The 27043-nt window shown below is 42.0% G+C and overlaps 1 protein-coding gene across 1 annotated transcript in view; it reads left to right on the forward strand.

Annotated features, from left to right (window-relative positions):
• The window catches only part of CCDC38 (coiled-coil domain containing 38), a 35988-nt gene that overhangs the window by 8444 nt on the left and 501 nt on the right, over nt 1-27043 (forward strand). Inside the window, exons 4-15 of the mRNA XM_061125609.1 lie at nt 164-329; nt 800-864; nt 3172-3335; nt 3460-3540; nt 8000-8157; nt 9923-10012; nt 11779-11836; nt 15181-15250; nt 16971-17122; nt 18307-18442; nt 23371-23576; nt 25126-25222. Of these exons, the coding sequence (XP_060981592.1) occupies nt 164-329; nt 800-864; nt 3172-3335; nt 3460-3540; nt 8000-8157; nt 9923-10012; nt 11779-11836; nt 15181-15250; nt 16971-17122; nt 18307-18442; nt 23371-23576; nt 25126-25222 (1443 nt within the window). The remainder of the gene's footprint in view (nt 1-163; nt 330-799; nt 865-3171; nt 3336-3459; nt 3541-7999; nt 8158-9922; nt 10013-11778; nt 11837-15180; nt 15251-16970; nt 17123-18306; nt 18443-23370; nt 23577-25125; nt 25223-27043) is intronic.

Genomic DNA, 27043 nt, shown 5'->3' on the forward strand with positions numbered 1-27043 from the left:
AACCAGGCAAAACCTTTCAGACATGAGAACTTGAAGTTGCTTGTTTAACGAACTAGTACTGAGAAAAGGACCTGTTGCAAATGATATTTATATACGATCACTATTTTAAGACAACATCATTTTGGTACATTAGAAATTCTGTTAAACTTTTTCACTTGGGCAGGAAAAGTTCATGAACCGCAGCATGAAAGTCTACCAAAAGTCTACTTTTTCATCACGAATGAAGAATCGTTCACACCTGGGCCAAATAGCAATCTTCGCCGACACAGGTGATGCCTCAGTTGAACGACTGGGGCTAGATCCCACTCTTATTCTCAGATTAACAGAAGGTAAGTGTAAATTACTGTTTGTTTAAGAATATCATTTTGAATATTTACTGTTAGTGTCAGGTAACTGTATGAAAAAGGGGCAAATGCTGGGTAATGATATACCAGTGACTATACCTTCTGCCACTTGTTAGCTGTGTGATCTTGGACAAGCTTCGTGACATCGCTGAGCTTCAGGACCTATTGGAGGTATTAACAGAATTAAGTTAAAATTATGGAAAAAAAAAGAATTAAATTATGGATGTAAAGAGTCTAGTGAAGTTCCTGGAATATGGACATAAAATAAATGATAGTTATTATAATATTGTTAAAGTAACTTTTCAGTGGCTAGGAAAAAAGTTTTTCTAAAAGTATAGTATTTTTAAAACTCAGATACATATTGTATGCAATAATTTAATTACACAGCCTTTATTTTATATAACATCTCTGAGGGATAATGAACCAAACTAAGTCTATTTCAATTTTCTTTAAAGGTGCAGACACAAAAAGGACCACCCATGAATTTATTAATGACCAGAGAGACAGGTTTATGCTCGAGGTAGTTAAAATTCTTTCTTTCTCCTGTTAGCCGAATTGCAGACTTCCTGAACGCACTGCCACGTTTTCACCTGGACGTTTGACTTTTCCACGACAGGCCCAGCCTCTCCCAGACCCACTCAGTCGTCACTCCACCAGCCCAGTTCAGTCATTTCAGTCTTCCTTCTGCTTCTAGCATCTGTTGGCCCAGGTGATCATCCTCACCTGAAACAGTTTTCTTCAGCTGGTTCCCAGGACCCTCTGTGTCCTGGTTCTTCCACAGCACTGACAGCTCACTCCTTCACAGTTTTCTTGTTCCTCTGTGCCCTGATCTTAAAATGCTAGAATACCCCAGGGCTCACACTTCACCCTACACTCTATCCACCCTCCTCCAGACTGGAGGCTTTAAATTCTACCATCCTATTAAGAGCTTCCAAATTTACTTCTGATTTTCCTTCCTGAGCTCCAGATTCACCAGTGCAACTCAGACCCAACGACTATAACCGTAGTTCTTAACATCTCTACTTAAGATGCTCCATAGGGATGTCAGACTTCACATTTCCAAAACTTCCTTTGTTATCCTTTCCCCTGCATCTGCAAACCTGAATCTCAGGCAGTGTTTCCTATCTCTGTCAACAGCAATTCCATTTTTCAAGTTACTTTGTCCCAAAACATTGGGGTTATCCTCAACTCCTCCTTCTTACAACCCACATCCAAATACCCTTTGGGATGTATTTTTTTCCAAATATATCTGTAGTCACACTGCTTTTCACGACCTGCTCTGCGGCCGCTGTAGTCCACGTCCCCAGTAGGTCTCGCATGAATTATTGTAACTTCCGAGTACTAGTCTCCTGCTTCCAGTTTTGCCCCCTGTAGTCAGGCTGTCCCGGCCCCTCCTCTGCTGAAGAGGTGACTTTCCTGGCCCCCAGCTCTGCTCACTCTCTGACCTCCTCCCTGCCAGCCTGTGCTTTGCTCACTGCTTCAGCCATGCTGGCCTCCTTGCGCTCCCTCGGGACCTTTGCAGAGGGGGCCTTTCCTTCTGGGAAGAAGATTCCTCTTTCAGATGTCTACATGATTTGCTCCCTACTTCCTTCCAGTCTCTGTTAAGTTCTCACTGTATCAGGGAGTCTTTCCTGGGCTACACATGGTGGTAATCTCCTGCCCTTGCCCACTGGACCACTTATTTCTCTTTAACCGACATCTCCCTCTGCTAGAATGAATACCTCACAGAAGCAATCCATTTTATTCTGTTCACTGCTCCAACAGAACCATTAAAACAGACCTGGCACCCAGTAACTGCTTGGCAAATGAAGTAATAAATATTTGGCGGTTATACACATGGAGTATCTAAGTTTTGGTTGCCTTTTTCCTTTAATCTTTTATTTTACATCCATTCATATTTAGAAATACTGTATTTTTAAAAAGTGAATTCACTGATTATTTCTTTTTGGCCACCCTGGGTCCTTGTCGTGGTGCACAGGCTCCTCCCCACGGTGGCTTACCCTGTTACGGAGGACAGGCTTCGTTGTCTGAGGCGCGTGGGATCTTCCCGGACCCAGGATCTAACCCGTGTCCCCTGCACTGCACCACCAGTGGAGTCCTGGTTGTTGTTTATTTAAAGTTATCTCATTTCCACATTCTAATCCATTCACATTATAATGTTTGTGGCTTTGTTTATACTTTATTGTTCATGCATGGCATTAAAAATACAAGTAGATTTTTACATTATGTAGTAAAAAAAAAAAAACCAAAACCAAAACATAATCTAGCTATCAAAGTTGCGTTGGAGGATCTAAACAGGGTGCTTTGAGGCTGGCTAAACACTCTCCCACCCCACTCCCCCAGCCCTGCGCTCCCCCTGACCCTGGGGCTGGCTTGGAGGAATTGTTGGACCCTGACTCTCCCACAGTACTTCCTATAGGAAAGCCTTTGTGATTGCAGACAATCCAATTTCCCAAGGCCCAGAAAGTAGCGGAGGACACTGTGGGTAACACTAAGTGGACCTGCTTTTTGGAGAAATATGGAACATGCCCCTCCCCCCTTTTTTAGGATAGAGCCTGAGGAGACACATAGCTGTTTTTATTTGTGGGGCTATTTTGGAACAATATCAAGCCTCTTCATAAAAGTGAAAGAGAGGCATTAGTCTCCCTTCTAACTATCCTGAAAATAGAATTCCTTCATGAAATTCCTACACTGCAGCACGCTATTATTTCTAATAGAAATGATCACAGACCAGGCAGGTTATTTTCCCCTTTGTTATGAGACCTTTGAAATGTGCTAGAAATGTGGAATCATGTTCTTGATGAACTTGTGTTTTCAATATTCCCAGTATACTCTGTCAACCAAAAGAAACACCATTCTAAGGTTTGAAAAACACACAGCGATGAAGGAAAGGCAACTCATGAAAGCAGAAAAAAAGCTCGAAGAAGACGCGGCGGCCTTTGAAGAGTTCCTTCGAGAAAACGACCAGAGATCTGTAGATGCTCTCAAAATGTTCGTTTTCTTCCCCCCCGCCCCCCCACTTTGGCCAAATCACTGTTTACCCCCTTCTTTCTTCTTGTTAGTTTCTCAGAACATGCCCCAATACAAAACAGACTAATAAATCTGTTCCTTTCAGTGCAGCGCAGGAAACTATAAACAAGCTGCAAATGACGGCGGAACTCAAGAAGGCGAGTTTGGAGATCCAGTCGGTGAAAAGGTGAGGCTGGGCCTGTCTTCTACCATCATTTGTCCCTGCCCCCACTGAAATCTACTGGTGCCTGGCAAGACCTCAGGGGGACTAATCCTGATCAGTTGGTGATTTCATAAGTATGAACACATTTTAAAAATAAGTAATTTGTTGATCAAGGATTGTGTCTACCTGGGGACCAGGACACAGTGACCTCTGGCTGAAAAGTTTCTCTAACATGTCATTACAAGATATTAGCTGAAAAGAAGGAAACCAATGTTAGAGGTAAATAAATTTCCTAAATGTTCTTTTTTCTTCATTCTAAGGCACTGTTACCCCCCACCCCCCCACCCCATTTTAACATCTCTGAATTTAGGATGCTTTTACTATTTTTATAATTATCTTACAATTATAATTGGCAGTATTTTTTATATTTGTACTCACACTTGGTTGAAATTAACATTGATATTAAAATGAGGATTTTATGTACCAATATTTTCTTAGGTTAGTTTCCCGAGGCAATAGAACTAAAAGCAAAAAATAAACAAATGGGACCAAATGATGCAACCAACAAGGGCTTAATTTCTAAAATATACAAATAGCTCATACAACTCAGTAACAAAAAACAATCCAGTCAAACATGGGCAGAAGACCTAAATAGACATTTAGAAGAAGACATGCAGATGGCCAACAAGTACATGCAAAAATGCCCAACATCATTAATTATTAGAGAAATGCAAATCAAAAGTAGGAAGTATTACCTCACACTGGTCAGAATGGCCGTCATTAAAAAGTCTACAAATAACATGCCGGAAAGGGTGTGGAGAAAATGGAACCCTTCTGCAGTTAGTGGGAATGTAAATTGGTGCAGCCAGTGTAGGAAACAGTATGGAGTTTCCTCAAAAAACTAAAGTAGAGCTGCCCAGTGATCCTGAAATCCTACTCCTGGGCATAAATCTAGAGAAAGCTGCAATTTGAGAAGACAGATGCGCCTGTGTTCACTGCAGCACTCCTTGCAGTCGCCGAGGCATGGGAACGGCCTCAGTGTCCGTCGACAGACGAACGGATAAAGATGCGGTGTGTGTACACAGTGGATCACTGCTCAGCCATAAAAGTGCACGAGACAACGCCGTCCACGGCTACACGGGCGGACCCAGAGATGCTCACACCAAGTCAGTCAGAAAGAGACAGAGACCATGCATCACCTATGTGTGGGATCTAAAATAACATGACCTGTGACCTCATCTCTGACATAGACTCACAGACATAGAGAACGGAGTTGTGGTTGCCAAGGGGCAGGGTGTGGGAGAAGGACTGGAGGTTGGAATTAGCAGATACAAACTCATATACAGAATGAATAATAAGTTCCTACTATACAGCACAGGGAATTATATTCAATGTCCTGTGATAATGAAAATGAATATGAAAAAGAATGTATATATAACTGAATCACTTTGCTGTACAGTAGAAATTAACAACATGTAAATCAATTATACTTCAATAAGGTTTTTTTAAAAAGAGGAAAACACTGGGCGCCCAAGGAGAGCCAAATGTAGTGAGTCAAGATCATCATTAGGCTCTGACTTCAGGCAGGACAGGCTTTTTCTGAGTCTTACCTTGAACCATAATTTTACATCTGTTCTAAAAATTCTTATTCTGATATAAAGACCCAATATGGTTTTGCTGCTGAAAAAAAAGTGCAAAGCAAGTTAGAGAAGCCAGTCAGATGTCTTCTACCTTCTTTCTCTTGATCTGAGGAAAGTTGATATTCACAGTGCGAGGCAGAGCTGATGGTGGGACAGCCAGGACTACTCCACGTGGGAGCCTGTCCTCTGGGGGAAAACAAGCCCCCAGTGAAGTTGGAGCTCTGCCGCCAGCTGACTGCGTTGTCTCCTGTTGTTGTGCTCAAAGCACTTTGCTTCTTGGCCAGAAAAACCATGGAAGAACCTGGAACAACTGCCGTGAGCAAGCGCCTGCTGCCTTTTCCCAGCCTGCACAGATTGGCCTGGACGTCAGTCTTACAAGAGGCTCGGGGCCCATGGGATGCTGCAATGCTGGCTGCAGCTGGAAAACCCTTGGTTCATGGGAGATGATGGAAAGCACCAGGGTTTGCCAATCTGGGGCCCAGAGCACATGCTGCTCCTTTATAGGGAGCACCTAGGCACACTCGATCCTGGCCCCCTCGATGGACTTTCTGCCTCAGTGCTGGTTCTGAGGGTCAGCTGGCCCCTCTGAGAATGGATAAGCAAGAGACAGTGTGCAAGCAAGCAACTCCGAAATCAACACCCCAGATTTCACACCCAAGAGAATAGTCTATGCATCGCAAAACTCTAAGAAAATGCCTTCCCACCTCCCCCCTGCAATCAGAGGGAAATCAGTCAGTCTTGGGAGGTGTGAGAGAGAAAGCGGGAACTGTACCATGTAGGAACCAATTCCATATCCTAGTCTGGTTTCTGGAAAGAAGCAAGCAAATGCAGTAGCGACTATTCACAACTTGGCTGTAAGAGCTCCCTGGAGAAGCCAGTGAGCAGTCAGAAACGGCCAGGGTGGGTGTGAAGCTCCCTGCGGGACACTGAGAACTTTCCATTAGAGATGATTGCCAGGACTGTGGCCCGAACGCCACCCATGCTCCCAGCTGCCGAGGAGGCTCCCAGCAGCTTCAAGACGAGCCAGTTTGGCCAGAGGCTCCTCTGTGTTTCCCCTCTGTGTACTGGGGGCAGGCTTGCTTACTGCAGAGGCATCTGTGAAAGTCCAGCCTGTCTCACTCGCCAGTTTGGAAAACTTACCTGATGACGGGGAGGGTGAAAGAGATGACTGTACCACCTTGCAAAAAGTGAAGGGAGGAGGCTGTCTTAGCTCAGTCAGAGATGAATTTGAGAGAGGAATTCAGGAAGATAGAGGCTGAAATATACAAACCCTCACTTCCTTTCTGAGCATGTTGGGATTATTCTTCCTAGATGACCGAAACATTTTACCTCCCTGGCGGAAATCGCAAACAAGCTAATCTAGACACCTGGGCTGTTTCTAGGTGGAATGCACTCAGCCCAAGGCCTCCGTGTAGCCCCTGGCCTTTAGCACCACCACTTATGTTTGTTCTTCCAAGCAAACTTTACTTTTATGTAGAGAGAGGCTTACAAGCTGTTCAGTGCTAACTCCCTGCTAGTTTGGCTCACAGAAAAGGGCTGAAATTCTCAGGGAGGGAAAACCAACATAATCTGTCCAGCCATATAGAATTCCTTTAGCCCAAGAACAGGCTATGTCTCGCTGGGGTGGAGGATGCTCCTGCTTCACACGCTTTCCTTCCTCCCTTATCCTCTCACCACAACAAAGTAATCAGGGCTGGTTCCATTAAGAATACACACCAGTATCGATACCATTAGGCAATCATATTAGGCTCAGGTGAAAAAAAAAAAAACCCAGAAGAAACACCCCACACCTCCGTTAACATTAAGTCTTCTATGGAATGAGAGCCCTCATTCATATCTGGTTTAATAAAGTTTTGCTATAGTCATCCAACCCCTGTTGGCCAATCCTAACACATAAAACAGCCAGATGTAGATAAACAGAGACAAACACCAAAATTCAAAGGCCTGGGACACTAACCCCATCCTTCGAGTACCTCAGTGGCTACAACCTTTTATACCGTCTCCCATAGGGTGGAACTCTAATACATGATCTTAGCCTTGGGACTCTAACCCAACAAAAATCTCCCCAGGGTGGGGCTCTAACCCATAATCCTGAGAAGGTTATCAGACAGGCAGAGGTGCATTTTATTGAGGTTACTCATCCGAAAGACGTCTGATTTGGGAGTTGCTTCTTTTCTCAAAAGTGAAAGTAGTGCCAAGGAGCCTGGCATGCCAGGCCGGAGGAGCAGGAACCCGACGGCCGACCCTCTAGACAAACTTGGTCTAGGTGGCCGCGCTGGTGGCAAGGGCACATGCTCTGCTAGGCGCCACAGCACCTCTGGCCTCATAAGACCAAGGTCCCTTTGTGGTTCACCAAAGTTGTTCCAGGCAAGGACGTGCTGCCCGATACACATAGAAGCCAATACTATGGCACCAGCTTTTGAGAAAAGAAAGAGCTTTATTGAGAGGTTGACTGACTAGGAAGGAGACAGATTTAAGAGGCTTGCCTCCTGTCTTCTTGCCAGTCAATCTCAAGAATGCTCTTTCTTTTCTCACAAGCTGGTGCCGTGATATTGGCATCTGTGCATGTTGGGTAGTGATCCATTACCCAGTAAGTTGATCATCAGTCTCTTCTATATGTGCCTATCCTTGGGCATTTTTGTTCAAATAACATTCCTACAGTTTCTTGCCTCTTGTCTCATAGCTTATTGAATCCCTATTTTTATGGCTATATTTACAGTGTTTGTTAAGCAAATTATTATTCAAATACATGATCAAGAGAATGACTTTTGTAAAACCTATTTTAAAAATGAACATGCTTTCACACAAGTATATCTAACCATATCTATTTTTCTTTTGAGTAGTGAAATAGCAAAAACAGAATTCCTCCTTAGAGAGTACATGAAATATGGGTTTTTTCTGCTGAAACTGTCTCCAAAACAATGGCAAATCCAGCAAGCAATGAAAAGGGTGTCAAGGAGTAAAGAAAATGTGAATGTCGTGGTTCCAAGTATAATAACAAGTAAGTCCCATATTCAATTGAGTACATATCCTAATTCTAAAATATTCTGCTTCAGTGTTTGTTACTAAATAGTTAGAATTTTTATTTTAGGCAGACCCTGAACAATCCCACTAACTCTGTTATTATAAATTATTAATTTGGAAACTCAGGTTAATTTCAAATGTGAAGCAATAAAAATATATTATGGAAAAATAGAAAATATTTTATTTGTAGATAGTGAGAATAGCATACCTACAAACCTCTCCCCAATAAAAAACCTGAAAAACAATTTGACTTGTTAAAACACTCTGTAGAGTAATTGGACACAAAGTCAATTATACTTTATTAACCTACTATATTAAGCTAAACAGGTTAACTTTATTAGAAAATACACAAGGAAGTTACATTCAAGAAAGCAATAACAACCTTCAGTGTGTGACCAGGAGATTTGACAGATGAGATATATGTTGTCAGATAGGAAGATTGATTTTGTAAAGTTGCCAATTTTTCTGAAATTCATGTATAAGCTTTATGGAAGTATAATAAAAATGTTACCAAAAATTCATCAGAGAGTTGGGTTAGGTAGATCTTTGCACGATGATTCTGAGGTTCATCTAGAAAGATAGACAAATACTTTTGAACTAAGAAGGTGAGGGTGGGTGTGTTACTTATCCTTTAAGATGTTATATAACATCTTAATAATAACGTCTAAATAATCCAGAGATTATCACAGTCTCAAAAATGAAAACTGTATGGTACTGGTATTAAGAAGCTCAGCAGAACAGGAATAGATTCTATTACGTGTAAGCATTTCATACGTAAGTGATGAATGTAGGGTCACAAATCACAGATGAAGACAGCCTTCCCAGCAACACTGGGGTAACGAGGACCAGACACATCCTCTTGCCTGAAAAACACAGGGAACAACAATGTTAAGACATCAAAGCAACCCCCGAGAGAAGGGAAACTCAGGAGTGAGCCCTGTGCTGGCCGCAGGGCCCCGCCTGGAGAGCACTCCAGGACTCAGTGAGGAGAGGGGCCTCGGCGGTCTCTGTGGACGGAGAAGACAGAGCTGGGGGCAGGGAGGCCATCGTGGTGGCTTGGGCCCCCCCGAGCAGAGCACTGAGGGGAGAAAGCCACACAGAGACTCGTCCGCTGAGGGCTCGTCCCGAGCCTTAGGGGTGACAGCACGTATACCACTGAAACCGGCAGGTCACCAATCAGGGAGAATCTCTGCCTGAGAGCCGCTTGATAAGCCTTTATTAGCACGCCAAGGTGGCTGCCCTGCTCAGCTCCCTTGGGTCTCCCCCTGTGCTGCGCGTGCTTAGATGAGATCGTGTGTATAAAGTGTCAAGCACAGTCATGACGTCGGGTTAAACTCAATATGTGATGTTTGACAAGAGAGAAAACACATGGGAAGGAAAACAGAAGAATTTGCACTTAACAGCTTAGGATTCAGTGCTCCTAGACTTGTCCTCTAACTCGAGGATGCTCAGAAAGCGCTGAGTCTCAGTCCAGAGGGTTGAATGGTTAACACCAGGATTTTAGAAGTTCTGATAGATGGACGTGGGAGAGACTTCTTCAGGCCCTCTAGGTTAGTTCTCATCCATCCTGCCTTCTCCCGAGACCAGCCCTGGCTATCTGCATAATACATATGCTGGTTACCATGTCCCCATCTTACATTTGCCCCTGGAAAATTTTCACAGTAACTTGGTCTTCACCCTGAAACAAAGCTCTCATTCTCAGAAGTATTCCCCCACTCCAACTTGTTTCTTTTCCATTCTAGAATTAAGTGCAAGGAGAAGAGAGGGTACCACTGACGAGTCCAGGAGGACATCATTTTCGGAAGATTCTTCTCTGGGAAGAGGTAGCCAAGGTAACACTGGATCTTTGGCACTTCACCCACAAAAGTAAAGTCAGAGAAGGTGCCTCTCTCCAAGTGGAGACGCAGGGCCTATAAACTGCTCTGAAAAGCAGAGCTTAGTGTCCACATCACCCTGAATCCTGGGGGCAAGGTGTTCTGTTTCTCTCTCCAGGCATTATTACAGAACTCAGAGAGGTGGGTGAATGAATAGAACCGGCAGAGAAGTCAGGGGCAGAGGATCTTGTACAAGTTGTCCCTGGTTGACTAGCACATCCTCTGAGGTCCTTCCTGGCTGGGCCTCCTCATTCCTCTGGTTCAAGCCTGTTCCTCTGGTGTTGCTGGACCAATTCCCAGGGCCCAACAATCCAGGCCAATGGCAACCAGGTGACTGTCATTGGCCAGTGACTCAGGGAAGTAATTGGGAAGACTGAGGAAGCTCTACCATGCTCATAATCAACTCTAAGGATACTTTCAGCCTCAACCCCTGCCCAACCCCTGCCCTGTAGTTATTCGACGCCAGCAGGCAAGCTGACTTCCAGTGACTCTATTTCCCCTTTATCCTGCTGCCAAACATCAGAGGTATTTAGTGGTAGGGGTAAAGCTCATCCATACAATTTGTCTGCCCAGAAACAACACTGGCATAAGTGCACTTGGCCAGCTGATTGAAAAGGTTCTTTCAGAGTGTGAGGCCAATTTGGACCCAAATTATTTAAGATATACTACTTTGTCTGTTGGAGGATCTGGAGTAGGGTGCAGGGGAGGGGAGTGTAGAGGAAGTAGGTAGTGGGGCCCATATTTTCTTCTCTTTAAAATCTTGAATATAGGAGTCACTCAGCTTGAATAGCATCCCTTCCCAAGACGTTTTTAGTAATATGTGTTCCAGTATTAGCTTAAAAACTTAAGACGCTCATTTACAGTGGTGCTAGAATCCACTGGTTCTTTGTCCATTTTCTTTCCTTCCCCCACTCATCTTGGATATACTGGAGGCATACTATGTATCTTTTCGAGACTCCAAGTACACAAAGATGAATAGGATATAGTTCTGCATGCTGGAACTATACAAATACAATGTAATGGGACAAATGAAACAGCAGTGATGGTGAGGGGCCTGGGGGCAAAACCCAAAAATGTGATCTCTCCCTAAGGCATTCAGAAAAGTCTTTAAGAGGAGGTGACTTCTGAGCTGGATTTTGAAGAATAAGTGGGACTTTCCAGGTAGAGGGTTCGGGGAGTGAGGCCTGCTGTAGTTTCAAGACAGAATAGCAAGAAGGGTGGTTGGAAGCCACAAAAGCTCAGGCATGAGGAAGCATGACCTGGGGGCCAGTGGAAGCAGAGATCCAAGACCAGTTGCCCACTTCTCAGTTTCAGACCATGGTCAGACCCAGACCTTGGTAATAACTAAAGTCCACCATTTTTATTTTATGTCTTGATCTTTTAAAATCTGTGATTAAAAATGTATATGATTAGGTAACAAGAGAACTGTGATTTATATTCACCGTTTACGTCCCTGACTTGTGCCATGTTTTAGACAATATGTACCCATCCCCACCCCAAACAGTGATTCCTGATTTTATGCTTGGAACCAAAAGTCAGTAGAATAAAACAGCACCATTTTCTATATGACTGTTTCTAATAATAAGTTTTTTAAAAGTAATGGGCATATCAGTACAGAAAAATGAATCCCTTTCACCAAATAGCAAGCACTCATTCCTAATTACATGTTCTTTTCACCTCCACCATCACCAACGATGTGGACTTCACCTGGGCATTCTGAATAGCAAGATCACGCAAGAGGACCACTCCCAACCTAGAGGAAAAGAAATCATCCTTATCAAAGTACGGTACATATTGATTACCTCTCTTGGAAATGGTATTTTTTTTTTTTTAAGCAATATCTCTTTTAGCCTTTCTTAAACATATGTGCCACGTGTCCATACCCACCATAAGAGATGCTGGAGGTAGTGGTTGCCACTTCTGTGTGCTCGGCAGGTGACCAAGTTCTCACAGGTCTTCCCGCATCCTTTGATGAGGGCCTACATCTGCTATTTGCAGAAACCACCCACACCCTGCCTCTTGGGTCTTTGCCTCTCAGAATCCACTGCCTAGTTGTTTTTGATCTACTCTGCTGACTCATGTGTTTGCAAATTTACCATGGCTTTCAAAATTGCTGCTATAGGACTAGAAAGCACTTTTTGTTTGTTTCTTCCCTTACTTGATTATTGACTCATTTGTATTCATTATTTCAGAAAGTGGTAGTTATCCACCCTAGCTACCCTGAAGTGAAGTGAAGTGAAAGTCGCTCAGTCGTGTCCGACTCTTTGCAATTCCATGGACTATACAGTCCATGGAATTCTCCAGGCCAGAATAATGGAGTGGGTAACCTTTCCCTTCCCCAGGGGATCTTCCCAACCCAGGGACTGAACCCAGGTCTCCCACACTGCGGGCAGATTCTTTACCAGCTGAGCCACAAGGGAAGCCCAAGAATACTGGAGTGGGTAGCCTATCCCTTTTCCAGGGGATCTTCCTGACCCACGAAGTGAACCGGGGTCTCCTGCATTGCAGGCAGATTCTTTACCAGCTGAGCTACCAGGGATGCCCCCAGCGACCCTAGGGGAGCTGTAAGAAAATATATTGATGTCCAAGATGGATACTCTGACCCCAAAGGAGGTATCTGGGCCAGCAGTGTATTATCCATGGCAAAAGCTGACACAGACACTGTACTCTGAATTTCAGGGGCCTCGGGGCCACTCTACTTCTGTGGCATTTTAGAGTCACTGTTTTGTTGTGTTTTAATTGCATTTTCACTTTGAGAGAATTACAGATTCACATGCAGTTACAAGAAAAAATACAGAGAGGTCTCACTATGCTTTACCCAATTCCCCCAATAGTAACATCTGTTGCAAAATTGTAGTGTAATAGCGTGAACAGGATATTGACATCAGTACAGTCAAGATACAGTCAAATACAGAACATCATCAGAAGGATTTTCCATGTTGAAGCACAAAGTAATACGCAAACGTCACATTCACTTTCTCAGAAAGTTCTCTGCTGCTTAGCCTCTTCATTTACTCAACACGTATTTACTGAGTGCCCTACAGGGCCAGAATAAAAAAAAGACAGTCTGTGCTCTCAACAATCCCACCGTCTAGTGAGGAAGGCAGACAAGGTATCACACCATGATACCATTGGAAGGACAGTCAGGGTCCTCAGGCACGCAAAGGAACGACTCTCAGCCCAGAGGAGAGGTGAGGGGCTGGAGAAGAAGCAGGGGCGGGATCAGGACACCCTCCAGGTCAGATGGCATCTAAGCTGTGTCTGGTGAGAGGATGAGGGCTCAGTGAAGAGGGAGGGGCCTGCTGGCACGAGGATGGCAGGTTTGGGTCTGTTCAGAATGGCTGGGCTGCGGGGTGTAAGTGGACAAGACTAGGCATTGTCTCATGAGCAGGGAAGCAGTGCGGTCATCCCAAACGTTTCTGTGTTTTGTTCCAAGTGCCCTGGGAGTCACTGAAGGTTTTAGTAAGAATGTGACAGAGGCTCAAATCAGATTTCCATTTTAGAAAGTGGGATATGGTAGTGTTTTAGAGAACAGAATGGACAGGAAACAATGGAAAAAACTAGAGGGAGAAGGGCCAGTTAGGAACCTGTGGTCACAGTTCATCAGAAGAGAGATAAAGAGCTGCTCCAGCCAGACAGTGGCAGCCAGAACAGAGAAGGAGAGGCTGTGGGACAAAGCAGGGAAATGCTACCTACGGGCTTCCCCCAATAAAGAGTGGCCACAGATACCCAGATTTCTCATGTGGCAACTGTGTGTGGCGTTGTCATTCAAAGGTATCAGGAACACAGTAAGGGGAGCAGGCCTGAGAGGAAAATGAGGAGTGTGACTTTGGATGCATTCGTCTGAGCTCTCTGTGGGACACCCAGGTGGATCCTGATGTTCAGCTGGAAGCTGGGCACGCAAGTCCAGAGCTCCGGAGAGACAGAGAGGTGGGAGTCGGTATGCAGTGGTGGTTGGATCTATGAGAGGATCAGCCCCAGAGGATGGGTAGAAACAGAGGGAGGAAGGCTGAGCAAAACAGACTCAAAGAAAAGAAACCAAAAAGGTAACACAGTGTCAGAGGGGTGGGAGAAGATCGATTTGGAGTGAACGGGGGTACCCAGTGCTCTCTCAGGGGATGTTTGCCAAGCATCCCTTGACTTCCGTGGCCCTCTCAATTTTCCTGCAGCATACTCCCCATTGCTTAAGGGCAGCTCCAGGTAGGCTATTTTGTCCCTTCAAACTCAGCCTGAACAAAGCAAATGTTCATCTGGTCCCTGTGCTGTGCTCAGTCGTGTCCGACCCTTTGTGACCCCAAGGACTGTAGCCCACCAGGCTCCTCTGTCCATGGGGATTCTCCAGGCAAGAATACTGGAGTGGCTTGCCATGCCCTTCTCCAGGGGACCTTTCTGACTCAGGAATCGAACCTGGGTCTCCTGCATTGCAGGGGGGATTCTTTACAAGCTGAGCTACCAGGGAAGCCCAATCTTGTCCTTACCCTATCCATAAAAGTGTTTTCCTTCCTGTTAGCGTGACCTCCATTACTCCAGGCTCACAGACGTCAAACGCTGAAGTCATCTTGTCTCTTCTCTTTTTGCCCCAGTAGCTCCTTCTACTCTTGGTTCCCATGAATTCTTTCTTTCCTGCGTCTCTAGATTCTCCTCCCGACCCCCAGCCACTGACTTGTTTTCCACCATCACTACAAGCATTACCTACCTAGGTCACACCAACAGCCGCTTTCCTCCTTCCTTAGCCCCTGCCCTTTTAACATTCCAATCATTTTCAATTTATCCTTCTTAAAGGATTCTTTCAGAGCCAAGCCACACAACTATTCTTTAAGTATGTATCTCATCACCCACCCCACTCCCCAACCAACATTTCCTCAGCCTGAACAGAAGATATTTTACGGATGCACCTCAAATAATCGGTACCACGTGGTACCACCCTTACTTGTGGTTTCTTTGCATGTGTCACCCTCGTCTGGGAATGAATCTGATTTTCTTTTGCATACTGGTGGAATCCATGGATTCCTGCAATTCCCTAAAAGAACTAGGTTACATTTAGGTTCCAAAAATAACTTAAAAATGAAAGCAAATCTGTTGATAGAAAATGGCTCAAAATCAGGCATTTTCTTTTTCTTTTACAGCCAAACTGAGAGTATCAGTTCAGAAGACAGTTTGGAATTCTTTTTAGATGATGATATGCACTACGATCTGGTAACCAGACTATTTGTCTTGACTTAAATATTGTTTGGTGAAAAGTATAGATGCTTATTTCTTCTTTTGAAATTAAAATGTCCTGTCCCAAATATTCCACAACCTTTCAGAAGAAAATATGATTTTAAAAAATTTATTTATTTACCTGTTTGCACCAGGTTTTAGTTGCAGCATGCGGGATCTTTAGTTGTGGCATGTGGGATCTAGTTCCGTGACCAGGGAACGAACCTGGGTCCTCTGCATTGGCAGCATGGAGCCTTAGCCACTGGACCACCACAGAAATCCCCAAAAATACGATTTTAATACTGTTCTCTAATTGTATATATAGTTCATGTTTGTCATCAGATGTTTGATGAAAAATAAATGTCAAGACTTCCCTGGCAGTTTAGTGGTTAAGACTCTACACTTCCACTGCAGGGGGCATGGGTTCGATCCTGGTTGGGGGAACTAAGATCCTGGATGCTGTGAGGCACAGCCAAAAGATTTTTAAAAAATTATAAGTAAATAAGTGTCCTTTAGAAGGTAACAATTTAGGAGATATATATTATCTACAATTTTCCTGTGAAAATAACCACCTTCTGATTATTTATCATTTTATTGGAGCTTGAGATATATTGAGTAGCTGGACTGTGAGATAAACTGACCTTCAACAAAACAGCTCTTTGTGGCTACAGGTCTGATTGTGAGCTAATCTCACCCTAAATACAACCACAGAAACTCACAGAAAAGGAACAAAAAACACTTAAAAGCATTGTCTGTATACTATAGATAACATACCTTATCCAAATCACCTTTTTGTGTGTGTGTGTGTGTGTGTGTGGAAAAAGCACAACTTACCATCTTAACTAGTCAGTGTATGATCCTGCAGCATTAACTATTAACACGCTGATGTGTGACAGACCTCTGGAACTTTTTCATCTTGTACAATGGAAACTATACACCCACTGAACAACTGCCCGATGCCTACTCCCTCTGGCCCCTAGCAACCACATTCTACTTTATATTTCTAAGAGTTAGATTACTTTACATGCCTCGTAAAAGTGGAAGCAGTATTTGTCTTTTCGTGAGTGACTTATTTCATTTAGTCTCATGTCCTTATGTTCTTTGGGTTCATCCATATTGTAGCAAATCACAGGGTTTCCTTATTTTTTAAGGGTGGATAGACCATATTTTCTTTATCCATCCATCAATCCATTGATGAACATTTAGGTTGCTTCCACTTCTTGGCTACAGTAAATTTGATGAATGTGGGGGTGCAAATATCCAAGTCATCTTGCTATAAATTAACTTTATTTAAAGTGATATAAACTTATACTTAAAATTTTAGAAAACAAAATTATTAAAATGTGGGGAGAAAATGACCTTCACTTAGTCCTCTGTCTTTCCTCATTCTCCTTCTTCTCTCTTGTCTTTCCCTAGAAACTTGCCTTTCCTTTTTCCCTGCTTTTGCCTTCTCCTCCGCTCCATCCCTCTTCTTTCTCTGTTCCTCACTCTCTTCTTCCTTTCCCCTTCTCTAATAACCTTCATCTCCCCCGCAACACCCAGAGTGTTCTCTTCCCTCAGGCCAGCTCTCACATGGAAGTAGGCTGTGGTCACTGGCTGCCCATGTCTCCCTTGTAATCGGAGCAGTGCTCCTTCACCCACTGTTTCTTCCCAGATAAGTCGCATGTGTGTAGGTAGCACGTTAAGTGAATTAATGACATTCCTCATTATTGATTAGGAGCCAGAGCTTTATTTCAAAGAACCTGAAGAGTTACTTCAAGTCCTCACAGAGCTGGAAGAGCAGAATCTTACTTTGGTACAATATTCCCAAGATGTAGATGAAAATCTTGAAGATGTAAATAAAAGAGAAAAAGTTATACAGGATAAAATGTAAGTCATAAAAAGCAAGTAGACACTCTGTTAACCAGTCTCCAATCAGAGACGAAGCCCGCCTTTATTTAGGCATGGCCCCTCCTTGTGGTCTCCCAGGCTCTAGGAGGGATTTTTATTAATAGTTCACACGGCAGAATGTAAAAAGTAGGAATTATATTTACACAGAATAGACTGGTTTTAGTTTTAGTCCCTAATTCCTTTCACTTTTCAAAATATTTTCCTAGCTAGCAAGAATAAGACAATATAGAAAGTTATAAAGAATCAAAATGTCACTTACTGCCTTACTCTTTGTTCAATGCAGTTTTACGCTGTCATCTGGCTGACCAAATCATGCTTTGGATGATAATGCTAATAAACTCATTTTCCTTGGCTGTGACTCTCAGCAAAAGTTTTTTCATTACTTAAATATTGTATCATTTTATAATGTACACATCAATATCAGGGCTATTATAAAAGCGATTTCTGTTGGGAAGGGGGCTGGATTGGATGACTCAAAATATTCCTTCCTCTCTAACAGTCATTCTAAAAATGTGCAGAACCTTTTTAGGAAGACTCATATGCACCAGAAGATGTCAATCTTTTTAAATAGTTAAGTCAAACTGCATTGAACTTTGGGACATATTAGAAGAACTTAAAACCATAATCTCATAGCCACCCAGTAAACTACTGTCTCCTTTTAATCCTGGTCTCCTCACTTCCAGTCCTTACGGTGCCCCCACCATGACATGAAGGGATGGGGTGGGTATGGTTGGGCAGCAAAAGGGGATCTATATCAGAAGCTCTAAGTAAGGAGTCAGGAGTCTCTACTTTCCCAGTGGCTCCCCAGGTATTCTGATTATCAGTCAGGTTTGAGAACAGTGACATCCTAGGTCACCCAGCCTGGGTTTCCAATACCTCAATTCTATTGCTTTTTCTATTTGGGGGACTCAGGGGAACCACAAAAGTAGAGGGGTGAGAAAATACTTCCTGATGGACGTTGAAAAGCATCTGTGCATTTATTTTTCTTACTTTAACCTGAAAAGTTGCAGGTACTTTGTCGATGTCTTAAAATATGAACTTCTATTTGGTTTACTAGACATAGGATGTTGACACATGATCTAGAGAGTGTTGAAGCTCCTGACTGTGGTTTATTTCACTGAATCATAAATTACAGATAAGGGTCTCTTTCTTCTTTGCAATAGAAATACCAACATAGAGTTTCTTTTGGAACACAAGGAATTGCTCAAGGCCAATTGTGTAAGAGAAGAAGAAAAAGCAGCAGAGTTGGAATTAAGGTCCAGGCTATTTAGTTTTGGAGAATATAACTCAGATGCTCAGGTAATCACTCTTTGCCTGCAGTAATTTTATTTTGGCTCATGGTAATAAGAATCTGCACTCTCTGTGTCTTAAATATTGGAATAGGAGGATTAAGCAAACCACAAGCCCCAGGTTAATGACAGAGGCTGAAAACCTGCTTTGAAATTACCTTGTTAATATGTAATAGCCAACTTACACAACAGATAGAAAACATTCAGTTATCATTGGCACTCTCTTAAAAGGTTACCAAGTATGATGCTGAGATTTCCCCACCTATAAATATATTTGTCTTAGTCAGTATACACATGACTATACATATGAAGTAGTTCACTGCCTGTGATCGTTTTGGTATTAGTTTGAAGGGCAAATAATGAAGACAGGAAGCACTGACTCAGCACTGAATGGAGTGTCTTCCCAACACTGAGCTTTGTAATAGGTTGTGACCCCTCCGGGGTCCGCAGAGATCTATCACCAGAGCACCTGTGACATACACTAGTGTGCTCACCTGTTTGCATGCAGGTCTCTCCCAGCTGGATGCAAACCCTAGGGCAAGGCTTGTCTTACCCTTCTATTCAGCTAAGTTTAGCAACCTTATAAAGCAGGTGCTCCATAAATGTTTGTTGAATGAATGATCAGGCTAGTTTTAAGACCCATAATAAACTCCAGCTAGCATTGGTTTCCTTGTAAAATCTTGAATGAAATAAAAATTCAAAACTCGTATGTGAGACTAATATCACAATTATAGTTATGAACTTGACTTTGAAACAGGGATAGATTTAAGGGGGCTCTATCAGAAGATGACTGTGCTCCCTCACCCATAAGCAGGCAGGGTTACAAAAACAAACCTGTTTATGGCTGAAGTCACAGTCCACACTTCTTGTGTGGTGTAACACCAGGGAAGGAAGGGATGGGGCTGTGCACTGCTAGAGCGAAAAGCCTGATGATGGTCACCTTTCAGCTCTTCAATCAGTCTTTTTTACACCTTTAAAAAAATTGTGGTACAAAATATACATATCATAAAATTGACCGTTTAGCCATTTCAAACGTACGATTCAGTGGCATTAACTATATTTGCAATGCTGCATAATCATCACCACTATTTATAGGACTTCTCCATCATCCCAAATAGAAACTCTGTAGCCATTAAACAATAGTTCCCCAATTCTCCCATCTTCCAGCTTCTGGTAACCTCTGTTCTACTTTCTATCTCTATAAATTTGTCTGTCTTGTTTAGTCACTAAGTTGTGTTCAACTCTTTTTGCGATCCCATGGACTGTAGGCTGTCTGGATCCTTTCTTTGTCCGTACTTTCTTTCCCATGTAAGAATAGTGGAGTGGGTTGCCATTTCCTTCTCCAGGGGATCTTCCCGACCCAGGGATTGAAACCCCGTCTCCTGCATTGGCAGGTGGATTCTTTACCACTGAGCCACCAGGGAAACCCTTGCCTGTTTTCAGTGGTTCATACATATGGAAGTATACAGTTTCTGGACTTTTTGTGTCTGGCTTATTTCACTTAGCACGTTTTCAAGGTTCATCCACATTGTAGCATGAGTCAGAAGTCTATTCATTTTGTGGCTAAATAATATTCCACTATATTTTTATATCATAATTTGTCTATCCATTCTTCTGTCAATGGACACTTGGGTTGTTTTCACCCTTTCAGTCTGTTTTAAATAGTTCTGAAGCTGATTAACATGAAAAATGTCAGGTAGATATCAGTGGTGTCTCCCAGTGCCCTCCACAAGCTCCTTTCTTCCAAATTTAGGGTAGCTATGAAAAAAAGTAGTATTTCAATACTCAAACTTTGAGGCAACTCGATCCTGAAATGGAGAAGAGAGAATTGATCTGAAAATTACTTTTTAAAAGACTATGACATTTTGGTCACAAGTATAATTTTGGCATTCATGTATTATACACTCTGAAAAACTGGGAGTTAATAATTCATAGTGTCTCTTAGAAAAGTGAAATGTTGGGGCAGAGAAGCAGAGGCAGAGCAGGAAAACTGGCAGGGGAAAGTGTTCTTTTCTAAGAATTTCCCAGCTTCCCCACTCCCATTCTTTTCATATACTGAAACGTGCAAAAACATGGTCCTTTATGAGTGAATAAGCAGAGCAGTGCCCAATTCTGATATTCATAAATTATCATAGGTATTTTGGAGCTATGAATATTTTGTTCTTTTAAAATTTCCACTCTTAACTGTATTTAATCCCCTAAAAACATTTTTCCTTGATTTAATGTTTTACTTTAAAAACAGTACACAATGTACAAATTTAAATCTAACTCTAATGTAATATTGAAAATTGCACAAATCCCGAGTTTCTTTCCCAAGGAATTTACTCAGAGTGAGCACACCATGTACCAGCCCCAGAAGCTTCCCACCTGCCCGCTTCTGGTCTCCCCCGTACAGCCGAGGTCACCACTACCTTGACTCTCACAGCATCAACTAACTTTCATGTTTTTGAACTGTATATAACTGGAATCATTAATATACCCGCTTGTCTGGTTTCTTTCTCTCAAGTTATGTTTCTGAGAGTCATACATGTTGTTTCGTGCAGGTGTTTGTTCACTGAACATGAAGTGGCGTGTAAAATATCCCTTTGTTCAATTTGCTGAATGCCCTCTTCTCTGATTTTGTTCTTTGGCACAGGGAGCTGATCAAGTTCAACTGGGAAAGTTGTCTGTGGTCAGCACTTAGCAGAAAGTGAGCTGAATTAGAATGACAGAATCCTTGAGTTGGAAAGGACTTCAAATGTCTTCTGGACTTCTCCCCCCTCCCCTGTCCATGTCCCATTCATTGCTAAAGGCATCCAGTTCTTGCCCAGAACTCAAACCTCCCAAGACCCTGTCTCGCCAGCAGCATGGGGCCGCAGCTTCTCCCGCTGCTTGCAGCCTCTCTTGGCTGCCTCTCCTCCGAGGTGCTCTGGGTGGGCCTACCATCTGGTGGCCCTACACTTTCTCTGTCATCTGCAGGCCTATCTATGCCTGGAGCTCCCTTTTTCTAGGCCCTTCTGCCCTGTTGGGCCAGGCCCTCAATCTGTTTTTCATACATCATTCCCCAATCCTGTTTCTTATGCTGTTCTTGTTATCTTAATAAAACATCTTTCCTTGTCTGCTCCTCTCCTGTTTGACAGGGGGAACTTAAAGTAATAAGACATGATGAAAGGTTGTTGACCATCCATGTCTACAGTTCGAAATGTTTAAGAGGTTGCCTCCAAAAAACTTCCATCAACTACTAATCATTCTCACATTCAAGATGTTTTCTCAGAATATATACTTTCAGTGGCACACACTGCAGTCATCATTTCCATGTCCAATGTACAATATTTTATCCCCTTGATGAGTTACTTTTACTTTTTTCCTTTTATATTTTTCTATATATCTAAAATTTCTAAAAAGAATGTGTTGCTAGTATAAACAGGGGATAAAAATGTCATTTAGAAAGGGGGAGAAAAAAGGAGTTTTATGGCAAACAGGACTTTTTTTTTTTTCGTTTTCCTTTTGTTTTAGATATTTCTCCAAGCTTCCTAAAATCATATTTTAAATATAAGTAGGGAGTACAGTAAGTGTTACTGTAGGAGGAAAGAAAGGGGGCTTTATAGTAAATAGGACCATCAGAAAGCTTGTTAAACTAGGTGGGAGAGACAAGCTGCTTGAGGTCAACTGTTGGTGACAGGTCTTGATTTGTGACCAAGTGCTGGTCGCTCTGTAATGAGTCTGTGGTTTCAGGAGGGGTTTCCCATGGCTCCTGGAGCCACGGCTGTCTTGAGTATTATTTGTCCATGGCTTTATGGTGATTCTCATCTTCTTGAGCAGAAGCAGGAATGGGGGCAGGATTCTACCAGAACGATTTCCTTTGCCCAGAAGTTTATTGAGATCCTTTTATCTGCGAATGCCGGGTATACAGTGGAGACACAGAAAGAGAGCTTTCTTACGGTCCCGAAACATGTTACCTACAAGCTCGAACATCTCTACCAACAGTTAATACGGCGCAGTGGCCAGGTACAGGGCTCAGCAAGGTGTGGCCGACTTCCGCTTAGACTAGAAGACTGGAATGGCTTCCAGATGGAGAGAATGAAAACAAAATGTTTTGTAGGCCAGCCTGGGAAGCTGTTTGCTTATAACTTTTTTCCCTCTGAGAATGCATTCATTTATTCAGCAAACATTTATTAAGTGCATAGTTACATGCAAGGTACTACTTTAGATATAAGTATAAACATAAGAAATAGCTCCTGCCTTCCAGGTGCTTACAGTCTATAAGGGACAATAAGACATGTATGCAGATAACTGTCAGACAGGATTATAGTGTTAGCAATTAGGGTAGTAAGCACAAAAAAGAGAGTTCACATACTGCTGCTACAAAGTGTCCCTGAAGTGGGGAAAAAAAAGGATTTAAATGTTTATGTAGTGTCCACTTGAATGGGAATGATACACAAAAACATTCAAGCATCCTATTAAATTACTTTATACCTAGACTGAAATATTTTTAAAGAAATAATCCAGGGTGTTATTATAGTAATGCTCTATGTCCTGTGCTTAGTCGGTCAGTTGTGTCTGACTCTTTGTGTCCCCATGGACTGCAGTCCCCCAGGCTCCTCTGTTCACTGGGATTCTCCATGCAAGAATACTAGAGTGGGCTGCCACGCCCTCCCCCAGGGGATCTTCCAGACCCAGGGATTGAACCCAGGTCTCCCACACTGTGGCGAGTTCTTTCCCTGAACCACCAGGGAAGCCTGCTCTGACTATAATTTATGACATAAATTGACTGCTGCATTTTTTTTCACTGTTCTGATGTTGTATTAAAGTTTGTCTTTTAAAAAAGGAAGTATTTAGTAGAACATATTAATAAAAGCCTTTTCATTACAATATATTAAAGGGGAATTTTACATTTATTGAATGAACAAGCAAACAGTAATGAGATGTTTTCTGCTCTCCTTTTCTTTTTAATCTCAGGAAAAACTGATAGACTCTCTTAGTAAAAAAATTAACCAAGTATACAAAGTCTGCATTGGAGATGCTGAGGTTGGAAGCCTCAACCCAGTTCAAAAGCTGGTAAAAGTAGAGTCTCGCCTGGTAGAATTGAGTGATCTCATTGACTCCATTCCCAAAGAAAATGTGGAGGCAATTGAGAGGATGAAACAGAAAGAACGACGGCAAAGGTACAGTCACTGTCTTATGATATACATGTAATAAAACTTAAACATTAGGGAAGTCTGTTATATGGCAAGTCTCTATTATACGCCATATAGACACTGGAGTCAAACTCAGACCTGCTGTCCTCATAGAGCTATTATTTAGTATGGAGATATATTCATCAACATTCTTATGAAATAAATATGTCATTACCAATGGTAAAATGAGCACTGTGAGGGAAAGCGTTCACCAGGGACAAATGACATAGTTTCAGATGGGCAAGGGGTCCTTTCAGTCTGAACAAAAGTGAATTTTCAGATTGAATATTCCCTACTTATGAAAATATTCAAAGGATTATCATGTGGAAGGAGAATCATACTTGTGGTGAAAGGGCCTAAGACTAGAATTTCCTTAATTAGAAAACTACAGAGAGATTCAATCTGTGAAGAAATTGTTTGGAAGAGCTAGGTAATGAGGGTTTTTCCTTGGTTCCTAACTGCCAACAAGTAAGCTTCCTTACCTGTGAAATGGCAATGACACTTACCTCATGCAGCTCTTGTGAGGACTGAGTTAAATAATCTGTGTAAAAGCGCTAAAGCATGCTTGGAACACAGTACGTACTCTAATAGCAGACATTCACACTGGGTACTTTGTTACTGCTCACCCCTTTACTGGGGTGTGGGGATTTATTGTTCCCCCATATAAAAACAAAGACTAGAATATATTAAGGTGATCCTGATGGGGTTTTGTTGAATATGAAGCACACTTAAGTGTAATTACAACTATTTCTAGCAGTGAGATTAATATATGAACCTAATCCCAATTATTTATCATTTCAATCAAAAGAATTTTAGTGGATTTTTTCCCATGGTTTGGAGGCACCTAACGCAATACCTAATTTTGCATAAAAAATGCTCAGTGAATGTTACATTGATAATTATATACATCCATAAAATAGTCATCACTTGGCAAGTGGTTATTCTGCAACAGGCAGTGGACTAGACAGTGTGTATAGGTGTTCTCATTTAATTTTATCCTCACAACAACCCTAAAGAGAGCAAAGAAAACTAGTATTTCTTGGCCTTGAGGATAACATTCAAAAAGATTTATTGAAAAGTATATTTTTGTGTTTATCAATTGAACTATACACTTGTGACTTGTGTACTTTTCTGCATGTTATACTTCAACAAAAAGGTTTAAAAAGAGGGGAAAATAACTGGAAACTATCAATAATTCAAGTGGCCATCATACAGATTAATATAAAGTACTGAACTGTAAATGAAATGATGAGAGGGCTCTGTTGAGGTGCTTGCTTTGGACCAAGATCTGGGTAGATTTTGCTTCTTCCAAAACAGTGACATGCACTTTCTTTCCATTTCAACATAAACAGGGTTTGTTCTTGAAATTTCACCTGAATATTCAAAATCCACAATTATGGGGGGAAGACGAAGTATTATTTTCATTTAACCTTAAAGGAGACTTAAAAATATTTAGGTAATTCTTTATCAAATAGTATTGATGTAGATCTTTTTGACTGTGATTTATAGTTAGAACAATGTCTTCCTCTTTTGACAGGTTGCGTGAAGAGAAAATGAGAGAGAAACAGAAACACCAGGAGGAAAGGCTAAAAGCTGCCCTGGAAAGAGCAGTAGCACAACCAAAGAAAAAGAAGGTCTGTGTTTTGTTAATATTAATAGGTCCAGCTACATCAATGTGTGAGGGCTTCTGTAATGAAAAAACAAAATACCTAACTTATCTAATTTATCCGGGTTAAACTTCAGTAAGTCTGCTGACAGTTTCAACTGATCTCTCTGGTTCCTTGTTATTTTTAGAATAATTCAAACTATTGGGTCTACAGTTCCCCATTAAACTCACTTTTTGGTAAAAGAAACTTCTCCCTCGCCTCTTTAGCTCCAGGTACATGAAACTAGAGAAATGCAAAAATAATAGTGGATTGTATATAACTGGAAGGGTCTTTTAATTCTCACATCGTGAAAATACTGAGATTTATAGCTGAAGTTAAAATAATTTACCGAGAGTCACTTCAGATTTAGCAGCAGAATCTAAGCAGAAGCCAAGGTTCTTCATATTTCAAGATAACCTGTTCAATAAGAAGTTTAGGATAGGGCAGCTTCCGAGTACATGTGGTCTATTACTCCCCCTGGGTATGAAGGGCATTTTGTTTTTATATGCCTCTCTTCCTCCTCTGAGTTTGAGTCTGAAATCATATTCCAGGGAAGCAATTTCATAGTTATCTGCAGAACTAATGTGGACGCTGATTCTAACCACAGTCATAGCTAATGCATAGTGAATGCTTATTATGCTCCTCACAACCAGCCACTGAAGTACTTAGAAGTTGTGAAGTATGGTAACTGTTAATATTACTATGTTAAAAAGTAATGATTTTTATTTAAGTGTTTATTTTTTAAAAGGATCTGTACTTACCTAGTTCAACTCTACCTATGAAGATCTGACTTGTCCTCTTCTCCCAAGAGATAATTAGCCAGTTAACACCCTGCTACATGTATAAACTATTATTTACTCAGCCGACCAAGTTAAAGTGACCATTGATGAGTTTTATGACCTTTGTATCCCCAATGCCTGGCACACAATGGACAGTCAATAAATGCTTACTGAGTTAACAGATTAAAAATGAGAATGCAAACTGGGTCTGTAAGAAAACTGGAAAAAAAAAATGCTGCTAAGTCAACAATATATGAAGACCTCTGAAAGAGGTTTTCACTCAGAACACTTCATTGCTGGCAGTTTTCTCAGGCAGAAATTAGTAACAAAGGTTATCAAAGGAGACTGGTGCAGGGTGGGGAGGTGCGGGAATCTGACATTAGAGAAGGAATTCAAGGATTCTGGTCCTCTAAGGACATTTTTGTTGTTATAATGCAGGGGGTGGGGATTGCCAGTGCTATTTAGTTCCCTGGAGCCAGGAATGTCGCATATACTGCAATGCAGGGGTGGTCACACACAGGGCTGGTGCCTTTTCTGAGACACAATGGAGATGTCTCATCAGATTTCATGTCCAATACAATAGTTTTTTCATCCTTTTAATTTACACAAATTCAGATATAAAGGCAAAACAATAAATAAACAAAAGGGGGAGAAAAAGTTCAGAGAGAAAAATTAGCATGACATAAGTTGAATATATGCCCCAGAGAGAATAAATAGGTATGATTCAGGGTGTCTCTAAGCCTCTCCTGGTTGGAACACCTCCAAAAGCCAGGATTTTAAATGCTAGTAACTGTTGCTCTGCAGAGGAAAGTACGACTCCTAGCCAGAGAAACTAGCTACTCCTCCTACTGGTGGTTACTGAGAAATGAAGTGTTGGCCTCAAACATGGCTTACCGTATCTGAAACACAAGCTATTTGATGACTATCTAAACCCTCCTATTTCCCCCTAACACCTAACTGCTCTGTCTTCTGCATACCACGGTACTCCATTTGCTACGTAACTCTGCCTGCGTTTGGACATCCATTAGTC

This window comes from Dama dama, chromosome 22 (assembly GCF_033118175.1).
Source record: "Dama dama isolate Ldn47 chromosome 22, ASM3311817v1, whole genome shotgun sequence".
NCBI lineage: Eukaryota > Metazoa > Chordata > Mammalia > Artiodactyla > Cervidae > Dama > Dama dama.